The sequence below is a fragment of the Myiozetetes cayanensis genome, unplaced genomic scaffold (genome assembly GCF_022539395.1).
Source record: "Myiozetetes cayanensis isolate MyiCay16 unplaced genomic scaffold, myiCay2020 scf28, whole genome shotgun sequence".
Taxonomy (NCBI): Eukaryota; Metazoa; Chordata; class Aves; order Passeriformes; family Tyrannidae; genus Myiozetetes; species Myiozetetes cayanensis.
In genome coordinates this window covers 6,421,966-6,447,984 of record NW_026087499.1, presented here as the reverse complement: position 1 = coordinate 6,447,984, position 26,019 = coordinate 6,421,966, and the positions used below count along the sequence as shown (strand labels likewise).

Sequence of the window (26,019 nt, the reverse complement as noted above, 5' to 3'; positions counted from 1 at the left end):
CCTATACAAATAAACACAAAGGCTGCTACAGGGTTACTGATGGAGAAACCGAAAGTAAGTCTCTTAACAGAGACTCTCATCATCTCTAATATGTGCAGTCTTAAAAACTGAAAGTTTATCATCTTATTCTACTGGGGGTGAGGAAGAGATAAGAAAAATCCCGCATAGTCTAAGGTTCTTAACACATGAGAAGATTAAAACCTGAGTTCTTCATGTAAGTCCACAGTCAAGATTTAATTTGGGCTTTTATGAGTTCTAAATCTAAGATGTTAAGACTAAAAGTTAGAGATCCCTGTTTTTACCAAGAGGTGCCAAATCCTTAAAGGTGGTACAATGTGTAGGATCCTACATACTGTTACAGGCTCCCTTTTAAAGCTGATGCTGGACCCTGAGTAAAACAAGATTATCCAAAGGACAGGGACAAAATGATACTGTTGCCTTTAAACTTGGCAGGAAACAAGAGGGAAATAAATTCCTGGAGCCCCCCCAGGCAGAGGGGTGATGTCATGTTACCTGTCAGCTGAGCCTTTGATGAGCCTCCGACAGGTTTCCATTTGCACATCCAGGCCCCTTTTCATGCTGCACATTTCCATATATTCGTGAAGGTGGCGGTTCATGTCACTCTTGGCCGTGGCCAATTCCAGCTGTAAAAGGAAGAGAAAATAACCAGCCTAAAGCTGAGTCGCAGCTCTTCCCACTTTCACTCCTTTTTCCATACTGGTGGGGATGCTACAGCTCTCAAAGCCAGGCCAAAACACCCCATAATATACATTTAATCTCACTGTTCCTTATTGCCAATGTATTCTCAGCTCAGGAAGTGCAATCAGGGCTCCACACTGTTTTTTAAACAGCCCTGCAGGTTTTTTTTTCTGCTGCTTGGCATCTCGTTTGTCAACATGAGGTAATTAATGAAAGCATATTTTAGGCAGCACAAGGATTTTGAGAAGCTACAGCTGGCAACCTGTGAAGCATTTTCCAGGTTGAGGGTGACTATACAAGACAAAGAGGGGAAAAAGAATAATAGTGTGTTTTATTCCCTTTGTTCTGAAGGTTCTGTCTCTACCAGCCTCAGATTTATGCTCAGGGCTAAAGTATGGAGCAATAATGGTATAAAGAAAATCCCCAGGGGATGTCAGAGGGAAATGCCTTTGCATTCTTAGATATACAGACATTCCTCCTTCCCTCTGGGATACACCAGACCAGAACACTGGGCATGTTTGCATCCATTAGGAACAATTCCTATTGTCATGATCCCCTTCCTTACCTCTATCTGCCCTATTGTTTCTTGGTATTCCTTGTCTCTTGTTTTAAAGAAAGACTCTGTTTCATGGATCAAGTTTCCCAGGTTTTCTTCCTGCAGGGGGGGAAAGGAGGACACAAAGAATCAGAAAGGAACAACAAAGAATTCAGGACTGAAGATTTTATTTAACCTTACCTAGAAATGCAGGTCATGCTCTTTCATGCAAAGATTTTTTTAAGACATTTTCACACAGGAAAGGAATATTCTGCTTCTTCAAACTGGAATACTGGGAAACACATTTTTGTGCCATGACTATGGCTTTGGACACACAAAGATAAACTCTGATCAAGGCTCCAGTAATTAAACCCATGTACCTAATGCATTCCAAAGCACCAAACCCAAGGATTTTCCCGAGCTTTTCACAGTCTGATCACACTTGAACAGACTGTAGCTGCTCTCCAGTCATGAAACTAAATTTTTCCTTGCATTGACCACATTGCTACTTACAGCTTTGCACTGGAATTCTCATTTTCCAGTGATATATTATGACTCTCCAGCACCTCACAGGTATGCTCAGCTTCCCACTGAAATTCCTCCCTGCACTGCTGGATAAAGCCAGCTCACTCCTGGGGAAAATACCACGCCCAGGAACAAATGCTGTCCCAAAGGAAACCTGCTCTTGGATCATCACTGCTTTGCAATGACTCTGTCATTGTCAGTCTGCACTACAGAACACACAGAGCTGTTTTGTGCTGTCACAAAAAGAACAATTTACGTCATTTTTCTCTCTTTCAGGTTATTACCTGCCTCTGTATTCCACAAAAAAATTATCACCCATTTAATGCAACTGCACTGGTGAGCGTTAATTATGTTTCCATCCTCTGGCCACATTTGTGACAGATTTATTGGGATCATTCCTGGTACCAACACCAGGCTATCCAGCCTGGAGTTACAAGAATCATTGCACTGATCCTTTTATATTCAGAGGAGCTTTAAGGAGGAAGGTCATGAAAGAAGGTGGTGAGGGCAGCCTGTAAGAACTTGAAAGGAATAAAGCCCACGGAAGGAAGATTCAGGCATGTAAAGCACATGTTAAAGACCAGGCACAGCCGGAGCAGTCTTTATTCTGAATTTCCATCTACAAGCCAAATCTACCCTTTCCTTGTATAATTTTCATTTAGAAGGATTTAAGCCTCTTAAAATCTTTAGAGTTTCCGCACGCAAGGCCCGGGCTCGGCACTATCCCTGTGATAGCTGCGCTTAGACACGCACGGGGGTCTATGCAAATCAGCCTGTCACTAATTCCAGCACAGGGCTCCACATTATCGCTCTGCCACTCTCCCTGCTTTCTGCAGCCCCAGCACTTCCCATAATCTCTGCAGTCTCCGAGTGTACCCGACGCTCCAGGAACGGGAGATGCAACATTAACACACCCCGGCAGGCACCACGAGACAATATTCCCGAGACTGCTGTCTCAGCACCTCCACACTCCAGTGCTGATGGAAGGCAGCAGGATTATTTCTCACCTCCCACTGCTGTGCTACTCAATAATGAAATACCAGCTTCCCATTCCAGCCTTCCCTGGCCATTTCCACCCCTCTTCAGGCTTGTTTAAAAAGGCTCAGGAGTCACTGAATGAAGTAGCACACACAGCCATTAGCTGGCTTTCTGTGGGATCTCAAGGATTAAAAGCAAGCTGTTCATTATCCATCCGATTCCTATTGACTGGGAAGAGGGAAGCACAAGACTCATGGGTTCAGAAGACCCGTGGGGCTTTATGCAGTCCTGCAACCACATCTCCTTTGTGTGGGGTGGGAAACACATCCTTTAACATCTTCCTCAGACCACACCCAGGTTGTTTTGCTCCCCACAAGGCCAACTGTGCCATCCCATCCCCTGCATTCCACATTATTTTGACAATTAAAGTGTGAATGATAATGTACAGAGAAGGGGAGATGCTGTGTGGAAGATCAGTGAGTCCCAGACTGATTTGGGTTGGAAAGGACCTTAAAGCCCATCCAGTGCCACCCCTGCCATGGGCAGGGACACTTCCACTAGCTCAGGTTGCTACAAGCCTCATCCAACCTGGCCTTGGACACTCCCAGGGATGGGGCAGCCACAGCTTCTCTGGGAAACCTGTGCCAGGGCCTGCCCACCCTCCCAGAGGAGAATTCCTTCCTAATATCCCACCTAAACCTACTCTCTGTCATTACTGAGCTTTAGAGGATGGACTGCTCAGGGTGACAGACTCCCTCATCTCCTGGAACAGCCACACACTCAGATCTTTTGGCACTCGCTTCGACAGTACCTTCAAATACTCAGTTTGAAGGAGCCAAAGAAATGAAATTTGGCAAATAAACTGATTACACAGACTGAAAAATCAACCACGGAGAGAAAGCACTGAGAGGATTTTAAAACAAAGCAAGTTTGTGTGGCAAACAGGTCACCAGTGAAATACCCACAGGCTCAAATGGCTAAAGCAGCAGCTGAGGGGTAGATCCTGCAGAGAATATCTGGAGAAAATAACAGGAACTCACCTCTCCTTGGAGGTCGATGGAAGGATTGCAGTTGGTGAAGTCTTCCCAGAGCAGCAGAGTTTCCTCGTTCTCCTCCCATGTTAAACTATCACAGTCGTCATCAAAATCAAAGGTCTCCCGTCTGTCAGAGAACAAAACAGCATTAATGAAAGCACTCCAGCCCCACTCCCTCAGTCCTTTAATTAATTGTCTAGAAAAATGGGCTATGAGAGCTGAATGAAGGGGACAATGCAGCAGCTGAAAATCCTCACAGCTTTTACAAACAGGCTTTGCCACCGTCCAAGTCCCTCTTTCCTGGGCTCTTTGCCACCCCAAAGCGGAATAAAAGATCCTTTTTGGTGCTGCTGCTCCGAGCACACAGCCCTGGCTCTCACCTCCAGATGGAGCTACACAGTAGTTTCCCCTGTTTGCAAAACCACAAAAATGCTTGAAACTATTCTTTTTATCCATGGGAAAACGAGCCCAAACACAGCACGAGGAATTTTACGAGGAACAGGCCTCAGAACACACTGTGATTTGATTTCATGAGGGAGTTCAGCCAACATTTTCCCTGCAGCACTTAAAGAGGTGATTTTCCAAAGTAAAACATCACTTTCACAGGCAAAACATAAAAAGCAAAACACCATTTTCAAAAGTAACAACTATGAAAAAAAAAGAACCTTAAAGTGACGTGCAGGTGAGCATTAACACTCCTTGTTCACTTGAACAATGAAGACACAACTACAGCCACTTAAGACTGAGAGCAAACAGTGGTAAGAGTGACCTTTCACACTGTTATTTGCTCAAAACCCTTTGTTGTGCAACAAGGAAAGTTTCAGAGGGGCTGGAACAGCAGCAGAGCACAACACCAGTAGCTGCTTCTTGTCCTGGCTAAGGAGCCCTGACAAAAAGCTGAAACTGCTCCCTGACCCAGCCTGCTGATCCCAGACTGATGCATTTTTATTACTTTAGCTCACTTCCTTTCACACAGATAACATCTCAGGCAGGCAGCAGAGCCCATACTGTCCTTAGGAGGCTGCAGAGCTTGGCAAGAGATAGGCAAATGCTGTCTATAGTCAGCATGACTGTAAAAAAAATCATTTTCCCAGCGAACTTGGACGTTCATGATTGTGCCTTTTGCACTCAGCTTCCTCAAATCAGTTTCTTTTTGCCAGATCTGTCCTGCTCAGAGAGCACAGAGGCTCCCAGGCTGACTTCACACACACACACACTGCTCAAAACCCACTGCATTTTGACTTTTTTACTACTAGACACTTGAAGATTAAGTTCCTTACACATAAAATGCAAGTGGCATTGTTTCTGTTAATGATACAAACTCTTCATTTATTTCTAAACTATTATTTTCTACTCCAAAAGGACCCCAAGCCCAGACTCCTCAGCAATGTACATCCCCAATAACCAGCCCAAGTTAAATATATCCACAAGATTCCTGTAGCACTTTGTGCCATAAAGGACCAGGAGACAAGAGTTTCATGAGCAGCACTGATATCACAGGGCAGGGTTAGCAACAAAATGCATGACCAACCCAGGTACATTTTAGCTTCTTGCTTTTCTAAAAAGTCCACTCACTACCTGCTGTCACACTGAATTTAGCAGTGGAGAAGTTAAAAATCTGTGTTTAATACATTGACTATTACTGAGGGACTAAAGACATGTAAAATGAGTCCTAACAAGGGAAATTATCTACAACTTCTGCAAAAAAATGTGCCCTCCTACACAGGGAATTGGGGCAGAAAAGAGGAGACACTCCCTCTGAAAACAGAACTCTTGGTAATGTCTGACAACATAAGAGGAGCTGATGCTTCTTGGACCATTCCTTGTGCACTCCTACACATTAAACACTGTCCTACATTGTGCGGGAAAGCACTGGGAGTTCTCTGCAGCCACTGCAGAAGTTGACAGAAGAGACCCACATTCAAATGCCAGGGAAATCAGACCTATGGTGCCTCCTGGGGCTTTTCTCTGCCAAAAGAAAACAGCAGAGACCCCCAGAAGTCTCACCAGGTTGTGGCCACCTCCATCCTACTTGGAATGGGAGAGGAGAACACAGGGCACATCAACAGCCACCTTCCTGAACTGCTCAGGGTAGCACCAATATGCAGAGAATCCCTTCTTGGCTGCTAAAAGCTTCCAAACGCTCCAGTTTGGGGCCAAGCTTTAAACAAAATAAACTCCAGTTCTTCCAGTTTAGAACAGCAGACTTTGCAGCACAGCTGACACCATCCACATTCCTGAAATCTATGAACTGTTGTCCACTGCTAGAACTGATGTCCCAGACAGATCCACCACTCCTACTTGCCCGCAGCACAACTGAAAAACCATCCAAAGTACTGGAGAAGTTTGTATCCATTTCAAACTGAGCTTGCAGTTCAAACTGAACTGCCAAAGAGCAGCAAGTTTCTTTCCAAACCTTCAGAAACCAAATATTCAGCCAAACATGCAGAATAAACTTCTGGGGTTTACCCTTTTTTGTTTCATGTTTTTCCTTTTGCTGCCGTTATAGCAACATGTAGTAGCAAAACTAGTTGCCTGTATTTTTTATATTCTCTGCATTCCCCCTATTTAAGGGAGGAACAAAGATCAGTTAATTTTATTTGAACTCCCAGAAAAGCTCCAGGCCCGCACCATGGTGGCAGCTCAGGTGTTCTGGGGCCAAGCCTGCATTTGAGAAGGAGTTTTCCCCAGGATACTCACAGCTGGTTAAACATCCTCTTCATTTCATCTGTGATGTTGAGGGAACAGCTGACCTCGTCATCAGAGAACCTGCCATTGTCCCCATCCTGCTCCGACAGGTCATCGTCCGACGTCAGCTTGCGCTCCTTCTTCTTGGAAGCCACCTGAGTTGGAGAGAGGAGCAGTGACTACAAGGTTCATTTGAGGAGGGTGTGGCAAATACAGGCGTGGAAGTAAAGGAGAGGCATCAGGACTGAGTGGATATAACTGTTCATCAGTTCCCCAGCAATTCGGGGATCGATCGCCTGGATTTGCGACAGGAATTGCGTCTGCCATGAGAGGTGAACACAGAGCACGGGGAAGCAGTTCAGAACAGAGCAAAGCAAGCTGCAGGCTGCCAGGGCTCTACAGATGTTCATCTGCTCATCTGGGATCTACCAGAGGACATGCAGAGGTTGGAACGACACAGGAACAAGCAAAAGCTGGCAGCAGTGCCCAGGCAGAGAGCAGTGACAGAACTCTCCCTCTCCTGCCACCACCACAGGCTGTTGCCTCCAGCGTTGAACCACCAGGAAGGAACAGACAGGAAACCTTTCCAGAGAGCCTTTAGTTCAGGGTCATCCCCACCCCATCAGCAGAAGCAGGCTGAGAATCTTCAGGCTGACAGAAGGAGGGTTGATTCAGTCAGGAAAATGCCTGGACAGCCCCAAAGAAATGAGGTTCAGAGAACTCAAGGGATACCCCTGCAAGGGGCACAGAGGATCTGAGGGCTGTGAACACACAGGACATTCCCAGCTCGTGCCACAGAGTCACAAACACACACTACACTCCCAACCTACTGCAGTTTTTCCTTTAATTGGCATATAAACCATCCCTTATTGGCTTTGCTCTTCAGGGTATTGTTCTCCTGATCACTTTAACCCCTGCATGCCTGACCAAAAGTGTGTCCTGCAGGAACCCTGGAGCAGAAAGACTCGGCAATTCCAGAGACAAGAAGGAACCACAATGCAGTGGCTCAACATGCCGTAAAAATACTTGTCTTCCATAAGATTTGAGTCTTTTGGGGTACATAAGGGAAAAAAAATCATCAAACATTTAGGCAGCTTCATTAGTAGAGACCACAAGGATCTTTTACAGTGGGTTTGGATGGCATTTAGCACATTGTGGCATTGCTATACAGAGGAAAGCATCAGATTGATTGAAAGACTGAATGAGACACTTTCAGATGGAAGCAGAAGGAAGGTGGATTAACCACAACTGAAACTGCAGTTGGGACAGAAAACCAACTGCATTGGGAGTTTGCTCCAGGTAGAGCTGCCACAGCTTTTGGAGCAAATTAAATTACTTTCCTTCCAGCACCAAGGAGCCCCAGTAGCTCAAGGAAAGCAACTGGAGCTTCTGTCTTACAGAGCAGCCAGAGAAATGTTATTTCTGGCCACGGAGCTCGAGCCAGAAATAAGAACATTCAGATGACAGTTCTACAAGCTTCAAACCTCTCACTTGCGAAGGGAACAAATGTGAGGGAGTAATTTATACAAGCCTAAACCCTGTAAGGCTGCTTTTTTTTTCTTGCCCTGCATTCATTGCAGACTAACATCAGACTGACAGCATGTCTTAAAGGTCATCCTGAGACTTCTTTATACTCTCTCCATTTTGTGCTCTCAGTGCTACAGCAGGAGAGCTACACTGCCAGACCCAGAGAGGAAAATACGTCCACAGAGAAAAATTTCAGGAAAGGCAAATGACCTGGACCACACTCCTCAACACTGGCTCCCTCTTGTCCTGCCCTGTGGAAAATTCATGGCCTAATCACCTGGAATATCTTGGAAACGTCTTCTGAGTTGCGCTGCTGTGCGACATCGCACAGCTTGGCCGTGATATCGATTCGGCGGCAGATGTCCATGTCCACCTTCATGGCCTTTTCTTGGATCTTTGTGTCCAGGTCTGTCATGGGCTGCAGGAAGGACAGCAGTGATTATCCTCTATTATTATACAGTTCAGGAAAGAAGAGATACCCCTCAGTATCTCTCTAACCCCAGGCCATACCGCTCTTAACACGGACAACCTCATGGGCTTGACAGCTGACAATCAACATTCATGCCTGATTCTAATTCCTCAGAGGGATCTACCACCAAAAAAACCTATACCCACCCCAAAAAAACTGCTAATGAGGCAACAGGGAACTATAATGGGTCAGTAACAGGTTGGAAAAATGGAACAGGTTGCCCACAGAAGCTGTGGCTGCCCCAGCCCTGGAAGTGTCCAAGGCCAGGTCGGAGCAACCTGGGCTGGTGGAAGGTGTCCCTGCCCGTGGCAGATGGGTGGACATGATGGTCTTGAAGGTCCTTTCCAACCCACACCATTCTGTGATTCTATAAATAACATTTTAAAAGCAGAGAAAACCCCTGTGTAGCACGTGCAGAAGAGAATGAAATCTAAAGCCTGGTGAGGATGCAAAGCTTCCTCTCTTTCAAACAGAAAAATTGTGCTGCACAGAGAAGCTGCTCTTAAATCATATTCAGCGTGAAGAAACTTCACACATACCATGGAATCATCAAATCAAGGCTGGATCTGAAGAGATCCATGAGAGCCTGTGACACGGAAAACACTCCTTCCTCTCTGGCATTAACCTGCCCTCCAGCCTGGCAAAAGTTAAATATTGCCCTGCTTCACTCTGGGTAGTTACAAACACAATTTGTAAGAGATACTCCCACTCAGACAGTAATCTGGCTCCTTAGAAAGAAACATTCAAAAACCCCAAAACCCAAATTTTCCAGCCTAGTTGAGACTTACTCTGTTAGAAAGTCCCACTTCAATGGCCAGGCAAAGCTTCCACTTGGACCAGAAAAGCAGGGAAAACTCTTTAAATACCAAATCCCCTTTCCAAGAGGAAAGCTTTGGGGGTTTTGTTGGTTTGGTTTGATTTTCTCCTCCTTCTTTTATTGAATTATTAGTCAGTCTTCTCCAGCCCATCAACCACCTTTAGAATTAGAGATTTTTATTTTCCAGAACACACTGAGGAAAAGAAATCTCTAAACATTGACACACTCAAAACAATCTTATCCACTGAACAGGTACCAGTGATTTATCCACAGGAAAGCAAGAGCCACGTGCCAACCTTCTGCATTTCTCTGCTCCAAATATTTACCCAGTGAGATTCAAAGCAAGCATCTGCACTGCTTTCCCTGGGATTTTTATCTTCCTTAAGAGTTTGCAAAGCCCAAAGGACAGTTTCCCTCCAGCTGAAGAGGATGTTTGCCTTCACCACCACCTTTTTTGTACACACAGAGCACCATTTGTTCCTCAGTGCAAAAAGTCCTCCCAGGGATGGAGCCCCAACCAGTTTCTCCCTTTCACACCCTCCAGCCAAGCACAGCCATCCTCGATTAAACACCAAAAGAAGAGCCAGCTAATTGCTGGATTTCACATAAACACATCTAGTGGCCCAGGGAGAATGTATTTGACACTGGGAGCAGGTTCTGCAGCTTTATATAAAGGCAGTTGGACGCAAAATTACAGAATAAATAAGCACAATAGGATTTATTCGTTAGACAGCTGGCACCAGCACTACTTTAGACTTCCAGGGAAAGGCACCTTAATGTTCAGCTGTTTATCTCTCTAGATACCTGCATGAGTACATGCTTTCACTAGGCCTAAACGTCAGAAAATTATTCAGTCACAGCCTAAAAGATCCTCTGACTTTGAAGTGGGGTCAGTGAGACATGAGGCAATTCCTCTGAAAATCAGTCTTTTTCTCTTTTTCTTAAACCATTAGGTTGAAGTAGCACTGGAAACAAAGCCCATACCTGATCCAGGGATATTGGATTCTTCTCCTCAGAGCTTTCATTAAAGCAGGTGGGAAACACAAATTCCTGGCTGGGAGGGTGGGCAGGCCCTGGCACAGGGTGCCCAGAGAAGCTGTGGCTGCGCCAGCCCTGGGAGTGTCCAAGGCCAGGCTGGATGGGGCTTGGAGCACCCTGGGCTGGTGGAATGTGCCCCTGCCCATGGCAGGGGTGGAATGGGATGGGCTTTAAGGTCCCTTCCAACCCAACCCATGATTCTATAGAGTGTATTCCTGTAGGAACAGGATTTTCTTGGATAACTCAAACCCAAGTCCCCGTGTCAGCAGCACATGGAGCTGCACAGTGCTGACCCCTTTGTCCTGACCTGGGAGTTCTCCAACCCTTTTTTCCAGGGCTGCAGCTCTGAATGCTGGCACTGTGGGGAACGGGAAGGGAGGGAAGAGTCTGGGTTATGGGCTAAGCAGCAAGTTAATGCATCTCTACACAGACCAGACAGGAAGCAGGGGAGGGAGATCTGTCTGATGCATTAGATCAGAGGCAGCATCACACTAATTACACAGCAGCACTCACTAATCACCTTTCCATGAATGAAGCCATTGGCATGACATACACACTCACAAAGGCAGTGGGAGGGGCCACTCAGTACTTACATCACTCATCAGACCCTTAAAGACCACAAGTTCTGCTTTCAGCCTCTCAATCTTTTCATTCAGCTCCTCCTGGAGAGCTTCTGCTTCCTGGGCCTCCTGCAAGAGAAAGCACAGAGCGGTGAGAGCCCAGCTCAGCTTACTGTGTCCAAAATACACCACCAATTAAAACTCAGCTCCCCTGAAAACTCTTCATAGAAAATTAGACTTGATGGACCAACTGGAACAACCCAAACTCAATACACCTGGATTAGAGGTCCAACACTATAATCAGGAGTAAAAAAAGAGGGGGATGAGCCATGAAAGAAACAGCCTATACTAATGACATAATTATAACTAAGCATGTTTTAAAAGAAGCAGGTATCAATTTAGAAAAGTAAGAAGCAGGTGGCAACTGAGAAAAGCGAATAAGGAAGGCCTGGCTGCAACATAGACCGAAGGTGAAAGCTCCTCACTAAACCCAAGCAGGCTGATAAGGCACATCACCACCCCCTCCATCCACTTTGTCACCAACTTCAGCACCTCCCTGCTCCAGTTTCCCATCTTTACCACTGTCACCTAGAGCAGCACACCTAGCCACTCTGGCTAGAAGTCAGATTTTTAATGAAAACACAAATGTAAATGATGACCAGCATGATAAAATGTGTGGAAAAGCTTTTCAGTACAAACTGCTCAAACCTCACCTCTCGCAAGGTTTCTACCATAGATTCCAGACTCATCCTTCTTGTCAGTTCCTCTTCCCACCTGAAAGACAAGATTTGCAGGCAAAGTGTTAATTATACAGAAAAGTATTTTCCCCCTCAAAATCTCAAGTCTGAGAGCCGGAGGACGATGACAGTTCTTTGAAATGTGGAGCAGATGGTCTCCCCCACTTGTTCCCCCTCAAACAAGGAACACTGAGTCTGTGAGAGAATAAGAGCTAATTCCACTTCCACTGGGATCAGCATTCCTCCTGATCTCCTACACAATATGGTGAATCCCAGACTGGTTTGGGTTGGAAGGGACCTTAAAGCCCATCCCATTCCACCCCTTGCCACGGGCAGGGACACCTTCCACCAGCCCAGGGTGCTCCAAGCCCCGTCCAACCTGGCCTGGGACACTTCCAGGGCTGGGGCAGCCACAGCTTCTCTGGGCACCCTGTGCCAGGGCCTGCCCACCCTCAGGGAAAGATTTCTTCCTCATCTGTAACCTGAATTTCCCCATTTTAAGTTTTGGGTTTAGTGGCAAATGAGGTGGGAAATTTTCAGTGCACAAAGAATCAGTTCAAGGTTAAGTTATGTGAATTAATATTTACCAGTTTGTCCCATCCATTCACACATTCATTTGCCTTCTGTATCAAAATCCTCAATAATATCCAAGCTCCAGCCACTTCCCAGCACTACATTGCCAGGAGAGCACTCAGACAAGTTCCCTGAGGGCAGGGTCCACACACTGCTGCTGGGGCAGGGCTGGAGTGCAAGAAAAGCAATCAGAGCTACAAACTGTTTAATTAAACCTCACACTACAAACATCATCATGTCTGAGTTCCTTACTGGGGCTCTGAGCAGGCTGGTCTGTGGAAGGTGTCCCTGCCCACAGCAGTGGGGTGAAATGAGATGATTTTAAGGTCTCTTACCTTTCCCTCAAACCATTCTAAGATTCTACAATAATTGGATTAAGTGCCAAAAATAAAAAAAAGTTCCCCTTTTTAAGCACTGAAACCCTCTAAAGAGCAAAAACCAGTACCTAACAACACAAATGCAAAAGCTGGGAGTCTTGAAGACATGGCAATACATATTCATACTCAGGGATGTGGTTGAGTTGGGGAGGGAGAGAGAAAGCAAAATGTTTGCTCTCTTTTGGAATGGGCAGTAGTGCCACACCAGACTCGCCTGGTCTATTATAACAACAGGAATTACACACCTGGAAAAGAAACTTTGCTTACCACATGATTAAAAACGACCCTGTGAACACTCCCCAAGTGCCACCACAATACTTTCTGCTGCCACTTCAACACTTGTCAGAGTTTAACTGAAAATGGCAAACTGTGAGGCCAGAAATCCATTAAATCGAAGCATTCTGGAAAATACGGGGTTAAATGTGCCAAAATGCACGGATTCATCCTGTTTTCCACAGCAACCTGGCATGGCTGGATTGCAGGATGTCCCTGAGGAGGCTGATTGATGCACACACCATCCCTGTGCTACTGGATACAGCTCTGCCTCCAAAGGGCAGCTTTAATCCCACCTGGAATGGAAGCCAGGGTGGACATTTTGGGCAGGAAAGGTTTTAGGCAGGCAGGTGCTATTGCAGTTTGTCTCCAGGAGCCAGAGGCACCTGAACAGGTCACACTTGCCTGAAGCTCCAAGCTGACACTTCATCCACTCTTCCCTGCCATTGTGGGGCAGGAATATCCCACACAACAGCATGTGTAAATTGGACTTATGCAGGAAGATTTGTTGTGCATCTTTTTACCAGCACTGGTTCGCTGCCAAGCACAGTAAAATATTTATGCTGAAATTTGCATTTGTCATCAAATGTTTGGGCTCGGATTTCCGTACCCTGTTTGGTTTTTTTTACATGTTTTAATTACATGTATATTCCTATAAAAATAATAACTTTGCTTTTCAGATTTTAATATCGAAGGCAAGAAGGTGAAGTTAATTAAAGCAGGCAATTATACTGTCAATCTATAGGATTCTGAGATCTCCTTCTGTTACAGGAGAATCATTCCCCCTGCTCCTGCTGCCAGCTATGGATGGGAGTCAAGCAGATACTGCAAAAATGGATACGCTGCTTCTCAAGGTTTGAGCTGTTGGACTGAGGGAGCCTGGCTGCATCCAGGTTATCCTGCTGTATTACTGCACCCTCACCCCGTGCATTCTGCAGAGTGAGGTATTTTGGGAAAACGTCATCTGCATATTTTTCCTGACAATGCCAAAAGTCAGGAGAAAGGATTAGCATTCCTCCCCAGTTCAGCCACTCCAGGCAGCTGCCAAGATTACACAGCTCCAAGTCTGCTCAGACCAACCTTCCCCATCCTGCAGAAATTCCAGGAGTTCCACGGCTTTGCTTTGTGCCAGTTAAAGTGCATTTTGCAGAGCAGGGATTTACAGCCCTAATCCCCCTCTGTCAAACTCAAAACAGCTTCTTCAAGAGAAGAGGGAAAGGATGGCACCTTCTAGACACCCTCCCACAATTCCTGTGTTTCTCTTATTGTAGGGACAATAAAACAATCAGATCATTTTTAACCAGAAAGTTCCTGCCTAAGAGAAGGAAGTTTTCACTGGATTGATAAAAAGGGTCCTGCTAACCATTAATATCACATTCTTAACCCCAGAGCATATTTCTTCCACCCACCACCAAGCTGATTAACCTCATTTAACAGCTAAAAACGCCAATCTTACTTTCTCCTCACACTTAAACCTCGTGAGACTATTTGTAGGGAGGAGAGGAAGGAGACTGGGCAGGAAGGCAGAGGATGACAATGGAGCAGAGGATTAATTCTCCATTTAAACTTCCAAGGAAGTGAGACAATAGGAAGATTGCTCATTCCTGTGATCATCCTGTATTTGCTGGAACACACCAGACTTTAAAGGGACCTTGGCAGCTGTGCTGCTGCACATTCCAAAAATCCAGCAGCATCCACTGAGAGGATGCTAATTATGGCTCTGATGTCTTTATTATTCAACACACTAAATTATTCTCCCAGTCATTCATATCAGTCAATACTTTTCTCTTCAGTTATTATTCCACAAGTCTTAATCCCAGCAGGCTGTGGATGCTCTCTGCCCTCTGCTCCTTGGCAAACACCTGGTGCAGCCTGAAATGTCCATGAAGGGGACCAGCAGCTCCTGGTGCTCCCTTCATCCCAAGGAATAGGGAAGCACCACCTGAATAATTAGCTCTGCAGCAGCCAGGTAACTGCAGAGCTGGATAACAACAGCAAAAAGGGCATGATCAGGGACTGATCTCTGCTCTCTGTGGCAGCCCCCAGGGAATGGCTGGAGCTGTGTCAGGGCAGGCTCAGGCTGGATCTCAGGGAAAGGCTCTTCCCCCAGAGGGTGGTTGGCACTGAACAGGCTCCCCAGGGCAGTGGGCACAGCCCCAAGGCTGCCAGAGCTCCAGGAGGGTTTGGACAACGCTCTGAGGGACATGGAGGGATTGTTGGGGTGTCTGTGCAGGGTCAGAGGTTGGGCTGGATGATCCTTGGGGGTCCCTTCCAGCTCAGGATATTCCATGACTCTGTGGTTGTCTGATGAGGACTGTAATACCCAAGAGGGAAATGGCTGGAAAACCAGCAGTCTTCCCATGCTTGCAGCAGGATATTAACTCCCAGCTGCTCCAGCTGCTCCCAAATACACTTATTTCTTGGCTCAGATGCAGCAATTGCAATGATTTCCAGCTGCATCCAAAAATACTTTTTCTAACTCAGAAATGCTGCCATCCAAACCTACCAGACTTTGGGGACTTCTTATTATCTTTGCAGTTATTTCTTCTGAAAAAAAAAAGATCAGCAACATGAATTTCAAACTTAGCCAGGCTTTTACTCCTTTAGCACCTCCTAAGGATGTTTTATCTCCAGCCACCCCTGAAAAAAAGGGCTAGTTTGGATTTTTGGAGCCTTTTTAGCAGATGTGACACATCACATTCCGGTGGCATTCTGTCATCCCTTCAGAATCCCAACTCCTGCTGCAGTCCTGTCCTGCAGAACAAAGGATGCCGGCTGCCTTTAACGGGAAGGATGTTGGGCAAACAAAACACTCGAGTAGTCAGCCAGGATTAACGCTGCTCAGAGCAGTGCTCTTGTAAAGCTGAGTCACACCACAAACTTGTGCTTCCTTTGGGATGGGAAGAGTAGCAACCCCGATACCCCCCAGCTCCCCAATACCCCCGTCCTCTGCAGCATCCAGCAAAGAGATGCAGACATCTCAGGTAAGTCCCTTAAAAGCTTCTCTAAGTGTTCAAGCCTCAATGCCCACGAAATTAAATTGAGTGTTTTGTGTTGACACAACAAGCTTCAAAACACTTTCCACTCCCTGAACACCAAACGGGACCATTTTCCTTTCTCCTCTCCCAGTATCAGTTCCAGTTCAGGAATACTGACCAGTGAAGGGCATCACCCACTGCAGCAGATTGGCAAAACCCCTTTGGAACAGAAAGTTTTAGAGAAGTTTTCCTTGCCAAAAAAAAGTTCAGTAATTGTCTTTTAAATGATTTTCAGATGTCTGGTTTGATTTAAACAACAAACAACACGCTCACAGAACACACCAGGTTTAAGAATAATTTTGCTCAAGGCAGAAAGGCACGAGCGGAGCAGTTACCTGATGGTATCAACTGCGTTATTCTTTCTTTTAAAGCATCCCTCAAGGAATGAAATATTCATCAAGTAATACTTAATGACAAAATATTTATTCCATAAGCAAAACTCTTTAGGAAGACAAGTCCCTTCTTCCTGGTGGTTTTATGGAGAGTCATGGAGAGGAGAGAACTTCCAAGGAGAGCAAGAGGAAATTTTTACAGTGGTCTAAGCATCTCCCCTGCCACTTTCTCACCTGCTGACTGAAGCTTTTCACTCATTTATTGGAGGGTCTGCCCGCCAGTTTATGGAGAGAAGAGCAGCAGCAGAGAGGAAAGCACTCAAGAGCTGTTAGGTGTAGTCCACAACAGGAAACTGAAGTGTTAATTCGAGCAATAACTACGAAAGGCTCACAGAAACATGAACAAGTAATGAAACCCAAACCCACAAACACACAGAACCCCCAGCGCTGCTCCAGGAACAGCATCAGTGGTTTTTCTTGCACACTAAGACAACACCAACCCATCTGTGGCACAGGCTGCTCCCAGCCCCGCTCCCGTTGGACACAAAGCACCTCAGATGTGTTCTCAGAGGGACCACACCTCGAGGAGATGGAGGCAAACGGCAGGGCTAAGTAACGACACGTCGCAGGAGGGTTTGTCACGGGTTACAGACCCGGCTTGGTGCTCCTGCCTGCTCTTTACCACTCTGGGCTCTTTCTGACGCCCATCTGTTGTTTACAGGAGCCCCAAGGCAGCGCTGGCACGAGATTTAACACCCAGCAGCACAAGCCCAAGGATTTAATCGCCGCGTTACTCACGGTCGTTACACACACTTTCCTCACACCTCTCCTGGGCCTGCAGGAACGTGCCCACTAATCCCCTTTCCAACACCCAGATAATACCCATCAACATTACAGTTTATAACTCTGGTTACTGCCCACTGATTTCACTGGAACTGACTTAACGGCCCGTCAGATGTACAGGCTTAGGTTCCCACACAAAAAGGATCCACAGCTTAATCCCAGAATCAGCCAGGACAGGGCATGGCACAGGAAGAGACACTGTGGTAGTTTGGGATGGGAAAGAATCCTGTTCAAGACTTTCTGGGTGGATTTAGAGAACCCTTCATGACACCAAACTTGTGCTGCAGCACAGCCTCTATTAACCATCTGCAATGGTGTTTGTTAATTGAGGGGAGAGCCCACATCTGCCACCTCCTAAACCCTTCCTGAGACTGGAAGGCAGTTTGGGATTGTAAATACCAATAGCGAGCTGCCTGCCTGTTTCCATTAGCTGAAAGAGCTGGACCATGCAAGATGGATTTCATCAAAAAAGAAACTCAGTGAAGCCCTTCTTTACTTTCATAGAATCCCAGAATGGTTTGGATTGGGTGGGACCTTCAAGACCATCGTGTCCATCCCTCTGCCATGGGCAGGGACACCTTCCAGTAGCCCAGGTTGCTCCAAGTCCCATCCAATCAGGCCTTGGACACTTCCAGGGATGGAGAGTCCACAACCAAAAAACAAAAAAAAAAAAACCAAAAAAACCCCCCAAAACAAATGAACAATTCACTATTCTCTCTGATTTTAGAATCCTTGCTGAAGAGATAATTTTCCTTACAGTTGCAGTTTTGCACTACATTAGACACAAAGTTGCATTAACCAATTGGCTCCTTCACAAACGCCACCTCTTGTTTAAATGAGCATTTTTAAGACACTGTAAAACACAGGGATTCTTCCAGATTATCCCAAGCACTGATCGTTTTGATCCTGCCTTTTTATTGAAGCAAATGAAATGTTAGTTGATGGGCTCCATGTAAAAGGTATTAATTAATGGGAAGGCCTGATTCCATCAGAGCCTGGCTGGGACACAGCGGAGGCAGCACTCGAGTCAAGTGTTGTTTCTGCCTGGTGCAACATCCTCTCCACAGGACCTCTTTGCTGGAAGTCATTCCGGCATCAAACTTCCCAAACAACAGAGCAAGGGGGGGTTATCCCTGAGCTTCCAGCAATGGTCTAGATGAGACACAAAATCACTGCAGAGCAGAACCGGTACCTTTGGCACTCTTGGGTGTTCCATTACAAAGGAGAAGGTTAATATTCAAGCCTTATTCTAGACTGGTGCTCTACTTAAAGCAGTCAAAGAGACCTTTGAACAGCAATTCCTTGTGAAGAAAATTGCTAAAAGGACTTACTCTACAGAAAAACATTGCCTAATTATGCCTCCTGATTACACCCAACAAGAAAGATGCTCCAGCCTGTTACTGGAACCACAATAAAAATCATCTCCAGGTTCCTTTGTGTCTCCCTGCTGACCACATGAGGTGTTTAAACAGAAGCCTAATGACACCAGAAGTCAACAACATCAAGTAAAAGCAGCAGCCGAGCCTGCATTCCTTCAGAGAGAAAATTATGGGGCTTTTAATACAGTAGGAGAATCCACAGGGAATTGTGCAACACTCACAGCAGCATTAAACCCACTGGAAGCTATAGAGCTAGAGTCACCACTCCTGGGTGACTTGTTCCTGCAAACACACTGCTCTGAAAGGGCAGCTGGAAAGCTGAGGTGTCCTTTGATACTTGGATAAGCTTTGGATCTCTCTTTTTGTGCTGGTGCCCAGCCTCCAACACAGATATCCATTCACAAAGACACAAGATACTCATTCAAAGCAGGTCTAACACAGCAGGTGGGGCTGCTCTGGGGTGTTCTCAGTGTATTTTATATAACAAAGAATGTGCCTAAAACACCTCCTGTCCTTGCAAAGGAAAAGTGCTGAGCATGAGCCTGAGTTATTTTCAATCTCACAGCCAAGTGAAGGAAAATCTAATCACCAGCCTGGTTTCTAAGCTGGCCTGCAGGAGAATCCAGATCTTCTGCCAGTAGGAAAGTTACTTTCACTGGACAGAAAAGTTTTGTACAGCTTCCTTTCTGATGCTCACACTTTGCTCTCCTAACCCCAGTTTATATTCTCCTGGAGAGAAAGATCAGGCCAAAGACAACAGAACCCAAACCTGCCTATTACTGATGTGCCCAATCTGCAGCTACAAAAGACTTCAAGTATTGTTTAACAGGTTAAACTCAGCAGAAGTGTTCAAAGCCACAACTCCTACCCATGGAATCCAGGAGGGCCTTCCTGAAGAGAACCTGGGCAGGTACAGGAAGTGCTTTTAGTGTTTCATGGAAACTCATGGCATCTGTACATTTGTGTCTGGCTCTGCTGCTACTCCTGGTCATCTGAGGCACAGAGAAAGGAGAACTGCTGGGGAGGAACAGTTCCATTACATTTCAAGGAACAAAACCACAAAAGGCCTCTGTGCAATCTTTATAAATAGAGTATCTACACTCTAGAAGGGGAGTATAATTAAAATTAACATTTTATCACTAGTGTCCTCCACACCTCCCACCATTTTGCCATCACAGGAACACAACGTTTTCCTGCAGAGAAATAATTTGGGGTTAGTCATAAACTGTTCTGGCTGATAAGATACCACCAATTGTGAGGTGGTGGAGAAAGACTTAGGATGTAATTCAGGATATGATAATGGATGCAGAAGGTAAACTAAACTTTGCTTTCTATATCTTTCTCCTCAAGTGTCCCAGCACCAAAGCCATAAGAAATAAGAAATCAAGCATGATTTCACAGAATTAGATTTCATCGAATCACAGACTGGTTTGGATTGGAAGGGACCTCAAAGATGATCCAGCTCTACCCCCTGCCATGGGCAGGGACACCTTCCACCAGCCCAGGGTGCTCCAAGCCCTGTCCAACCTGGCCTTGGACACTCCCAGGGCTGGGGGCAGCCACAGCTGCTCTGGGCACCCTGTGCCAGGGCCTCCCACCCTCACAGGGAAGGATTCCTTCATGTGCTTTCCCCCTCCCCAGCAGGCAGAGCTAAAGATGGGTTGGGTTTATTTCTCTCTGCACCAGCAACTTCAATTCATTTTCCACTCCTGTCAAGCTCCTCCTGACAGTGTTTACAACCCTTGAAAAAATACACGGCTCTTGAGCATGAACAAATAAGTGCAGTGGGGATCTACTGCAGCTTTGGACAGCTGAAATGCAGTTCTGGGGGAGGCAGAGCAGCCCCCAGGGAAGGGGAGAAGGATTTGTTTGATAACACGAGCAGAGGCACTGCCTGCCTTCCATTGCCAGAGAGCTTCCCAGGAACTGCAGCATTCCCAGAACTGTTCCTCACAAAAGAGCCTTGGGAAAAACAGCAGCTTGGGCAGAGGAAGGTTTGCAAGGTTGGCGTGTCTGTTTATTTTGGGGAGAAAGCATGGATAAACCAGTGTAGAATTGGAAACATATCAATAATTCAGGACAAGGCAAAACCATCAGTAGGGAGGGGGAAAACACACAACGCAGAGAAGAAGAATCTGTCCAAAGCCAAGAACCTCTGCAAGGTTCTCCACTGAAAAAGGGAAATGTTATAATGAACTTTAAACCTCCAATTTCTGAGACAGCCCTTGTGGTTTTTTTTTTTAAGACAGCCTTGGAGCCATCAGGAACACATCAGAGAGATGAGCTGCAAAAGAACTAAATTAGCCAAAATATCAACTTCTAGCAAGCTGTTCTTTGTCACTAAGACAGGCACTACTACTCCCTCTGCCCCCAGGATACTCAATTCCTACAATTAGTCTGAATTCAGGCAACTGCAGGGAAGTGGGACCTTCCAGTGTCTCCAGGGTATCTGCAATGACATTTTATTCTGAAAGGAGATGACAGACAGACACTTTGCTTGAAAAGTCAGCTCTGACTGCAGAAATATGCCCACACCTGGCACAATAAACACGATTTAGTCTGACTAATATTTATCACAGATCACGACACTTTTGGCATGATCAGAATCACAGCGCTGCATGTTGGGCTTCTTTTGAGCTCAACGGTGCAGAACTAAGTTACCTTTGTAAATATTACTGTAGCCTTGGAGGCTACTACTTCAGCTTTCCTGGGAAAATGCTCAAATTCCCAGTTCTCCTCCTCTTGTATCAATTAAATTCAAGGCATTTCCCCCATTTTGCAGATATATCCACTTATTTTTCCTTTCTCTCTCTACATATACTTCCATTAATAATGAAAAGGAAATTTAAGGTGGACACATCCTGATTTCACAATACTGGAGGATGGCCTCATATTTCCAAGGGCTTTTCCTGTGCTGCTTGTTCTCATTTACCTCTGAGAGGTCTTAGGGTGAATGTTGGGCCAGCGACCCATGGACTGACAAAATTAGAAAACAAAGAGGGAACGGAGAATCACAGAACAATTTGGGTTGGAAGGGACCTTAAAGACCTTCTCGTTCCAACCCCCACCACGGAAGCAGGGGGAAGTTCCACCAGAACTCCAGTAACTTGTAAAATTGGGAAGGAATCCCATTTTTCTAAAGCTCAGCCCAGCCGCCTCTGTGCCACACTCTCATTTTTAGCTCACAGACAAGTCCTTGCTGTCTGATCAAACCATTTCCTACAAAACAGCAGCTCCACACTCATTTCTGCACATCAACACAGCAAACCTTTATCTCTTTTACCACTAAGGGATGCACAGAGCTCTCCTCCAGGCCTGCAGAAGAAAGCTGGGGGCACAGCTTAGGGAACAGCCCCAAAGAACATCCCACTCCTGTAAAACTGTTGTCACAACTGCAGATAAAGTAATTACTCTGCCTCGTTTGGAAACAGGTAATCCGAAAAGCACAGGATTACATTGCTGGGAGTGCTGCTGGCTATGAGTTAATTATCAAATCCTGAATTCCCATGTAAGGGAATCTCCAGCAAACATAAGGACTACAAACCTCCTGCATCAGTGACAGCCCAGCGTGTATAGACATTTATTTACACTTCTTTTGCAGCTCTGTCTATTGAAAAGCTGCAGTTTTATAGTATTTAGTACACTGTGCGTTCAGGTGTTTTGTCCTAACACTGTGGCACAGGCAAATACATGAAATTGCTGGGAAATGCAGCTGAATAAACTCACTAATGACCTCTTTCTTTGAAGAAAATATTACCAAAATACAGCAACAGATGCTACAGAATCAGTAAGGCTGGAAAAGACCTCTAAGATCATCGACCTATAAAACTTGAGGTGAAGGACTGTGAGCCTGAAGAAAAGTAGTGATTTAAGTCAATATTTTTTTTAAGCTCCTTGTAAAATCCAAAAACCAGCCTGAGAAACAGCTTTATGTTTATCTTCCCACCTGTGGAATGGAGGGGGGTTAAATTTCACTATCGACATGTTCAGCATCTCTGAACAAATGAGAAGCAGAAGTTGGATATCTTGAAGGTTTTTTGGTTTTTGTTTTTTTTTTGCAATAGCAGGGCAGGAAGCAGAAGCCCATCCAGTGCTTTTAAATCCCATTTCACTTCTTGCACAGGCTATTCATCATCTCCAATTTTTTTGGTCCAAGTGCTAACGTGAGAAACTTGTAGGATTGTTGTTTTCCTGCACTGGAAAGGTCAAAACAAGCTTCAGAGCCCCTGAGCAGACAAAGAGGAGGCTGGGCTGGGGAACACAGAGTGTCATTATCCCAGTGTCCCACTAAAGCCATGTGATTCCTTTGGACAGCTCATCTCCAGCAGCCACATCATTACTGGAATAAACACAGGCTGCGGCGGAACAGAACGGAGCGAGGAAAAGCATCTCCTGCAAATTGGAAGTCGGTTTGTTTGTAAGGGAGTTCCCAACAAAACTCCAGCACAGCCATGAAACTGCACAATGGAAAGGGATTATTATAACTGAGTCACAGAGCAATCACAGTAAAATCCATCCATTGTTTAGGGAAACTTCAGAATTGCCTCATGCCCTTCGTCTAATCAAATGTATTTCAACGGCAGGAGATAGGAGCCAGCATGCCTGGCCCAGAAGCTGAAGCTTGAAAGAAAAAAAAAAAAAGAATAAAAAAATTTAAATAATTTTTAAAAAATGAAATACAACAACAAACTCTATCTTGTTCCAGTCTTCAATACAGTTTTAATAGTTGGCTAAGATGCAATACTAATAACATGAGGACTTTAGGAAAAATCCACATTAGGTAGTGTTAAGCAAATATTTGCAATAAATGAAAGCTCTTTGCAGCTCTCCACCAAATATGCCTTTCAGCTCCCATTTTCCAAGCTAAAATTTATCTGGCCTCGATACACTGTGATTTCCAAAGGAGGGGGCCCATCCTGCTTATCCTCTCCCAGCACAGTCCTTCAAACTCTTAGTCCTTCATCTCCATTTCAGCACGTTAATTTTAGAGCAATATAAAATAGCCATTAATAAACCAAACAGGTCAGTAAAGGTATTACCAGCACTCAGGACCACACCAGAATCTGGTAGAATTTGTTACTGAGGCCAAGAACCCCACGATCTCTATCACTTCGAGATAAAATCCCGGCCGTGAGACTTGAGCTGATTTTCAAGGTTCTCCCTTAAGTTTTTAAGCAATACAGGAAGAATCCATATTTTTCCATAAATAACCAAATTTCTCCCCTTCCCTCACCTTCCTTTTTTTTTTTTCACCTTGAATTCTCAGTTCTTTGTTTCATTTTTTGGGGGGAGTTTTGTTGTTTTTTTTTTAATCATCCCCAGAACACAGGAGACACTTCCAGAGCTGATAAAAACACCAGTATGGAAGAAGGTTCTTGTGCAAGAAGAAGAAGAATAAGAAAAAGAAAGCACACAGTAAACCAGACTGGAAATCTACTTATAATCAAGAACACTCGCAGTACAAAAGAGAATAATTGTACATAGTTGTGGCCTAGCAGCCACTTAAAAAAACATGATAGAAAAGTGTGCTCTAATGTTCACCATCACCATTTTAAAACTCCATTTGTATTTTTATGGTGAACTACATTTCACTTGTAATTTCTCACCTCCTGCTGCCGAGGCCTCTCAGCACCAGGCAGACACTTGGCCAAAATTCTGGCAGCTGAGGAGACAAGGAGTTCCAGGAGAGATTTAAAGCCATAATAAGATCTAAGGCTAAGCTGTCGGAAAGTCCAGGCAAACTTCTGTGGCATGTTTTTCCTTTCTCTTTCCTATAAACACCTAATGAAAGCCCTCATGAATGTCCTGGTAGAGGCTGCCAAGTCAAAATAGTGCATTATCTCAGCTCGTGACTCCATGGAATATTCTTACATCACAGCTCTAAGGAATCATCCACCAGGCTTGTAACTACAGGAAAGTTTTCCCATGTAGGGTGAGGATTATTTCTTTTTACAACTGCCTTGTGACTTCAGGGCAATCTGTTATGCAAAGGGAAACCTGGATGTTGGGAGTGCTGCACTAGGGGTCTCCTGCTCTCCAGGAGGAGCAGGGATCCTCTGGAACTGAAATTTGAGCTCATATTGAGTCTGTGGGTTCAAAGCAAGTGTCACCAAAGGATCCCCAGGTGGGACCCTTGTGAGGAGAGGTTTGCACAGTGAGCTCAAAGTCACTGAGCAAACCAAGGCTCTCTGCCTGACTCCCACAGCTGAAAAAAAATCCAGTTCCACTGATGGCCTTCCTGAAGGATTGCTTTCAGGGATACACCTGAAATAGCACATGCTGCATCTGAGCTCCCTGGTGACCTTAAAAGAAAAGGAAATACATCATTGGCACAGCACAAAATAACCCCAGACAGCACCATTTCCAACACCTACTGTCACCCACCAACACATGGACCCCACCTCCTGTCCAACAGATATTCCCATCTTCTCTCATTTCAGTAATGAGGTAAACCACCCATTTCAGGGAAAAACTGATCCATTCCAGGAAAAAAAATGATCCATTCTGTAAATAAACTATGTAATTAAATGTACACTTGCTAAGCTTAGCTGTTAGAATGGAACCTGCACATAGTTCAAAACACTGGTGTTTAACATGCTCTCGCATAAAAGGTCTTTATTTACTTACTGATTTCATGAGTAAATGCTTTCTATATAGAGCCCTTCCTCCCCAGCTGCTCTGTAACCACTGCTGTTATCACCTCAGTAATTCTCAAAGGCTTGATAAGACCAAGTGATAAGAGATCAGGATTACTCTGTGGAAAGGAACCCAAGATCCAGCTGGAATTTATTACAGCACCGTTTTCATTCACTTCTGCAGTTCTTCAGCCTGAAACGGCAAAAATAATTGCAAATTGCAGCTGAAGTGCTCCCTGCTCTCCTTGGCTTTAGCTGCATCTCCTCTGCCCTCCCTCTTCCTTCAAATCCTTTAAGAACCAGCCTCAAAACTGACAGCTAAGGTCACTCAAACTCAAAACAAAGAGTTAAAGTAACCTTAATCTCTGCCCCAATACTAAATACTTTTACTGAAGCTACTAAAGATCAAATAAGCAGTTTATTACAAAAAGATAATGCTTATCTGCTCTCAGGAGTCAGGAGGACAGGTGGAAGAGACACCCAGTAGGTATCAAAGTCTCCCAATAGTGCTCCTATATATCCATTATCTCATCAAAGTTTCAAGAGCTTTATTACCTTTGTAAAAGTAAATATATTTAAGGGCACCTTTTATGTGCAGTGTCAAGATTCTGACAACAAAATAAATAAACTGTTGTTCAAGGGCTCTGAGGACACTGGAGGGAATGCACGGCACTTCTAATAGAGCTGTTGTAGATCTAAAATCTACATTTCAGGAGCTTTATTACCTTGGCAAATGTACATATATTTAAGAGTACTTCTCATGTGCAGTGTCAGGATTGTAAGAACACAAGTATTAAAAAGAAATAAGTTGCTCTTCAAGGGCTCCGACAACACCGGAGGAACACACAGGACTCCTAACAGTGCTCCTCTAGATCCCTTCTTGTATCTACATTTTAAGAGTTTTATTACCTTTACAAAGGCAAATGTATTTAAGTGCAGTGTCAGGAATGTAAGAACACAAG

The 26,019-nt window shown here is 45.0% G+C and overlaps 1 protein-coding gene across 1 annotated transcript in view; it reads right to left on the bottom strand.

Annotated features, from left to right (window-relative positions):
• The window catches only part of IFFO2 (intermediate filament family orphan 2), a 37,585-nt gene that overhangs the window by 394 nt on the left and 11,172 nt on the right, over positions 1-26,019 (bottom strand). Inside the window, 7 exon segments of the mRNA XM_050322338.1 lie at positions 514-644; positions 1,265-1,354; positions 3,778-3,898; positions 6,472-6,614; positions 8,264-8,404; positions 10,904-10,999; positions 11,584-11,644. Of these exon segments, the coding sequence (XP_050178295.1) occupies positions 514-644; positions 1,265-1,354; positions 3,778-3,898; positions 6,472-6,614; positions 8,264-8,404; positions 10,904-10,999; positions 11,584-11,644 (783 nt within the window).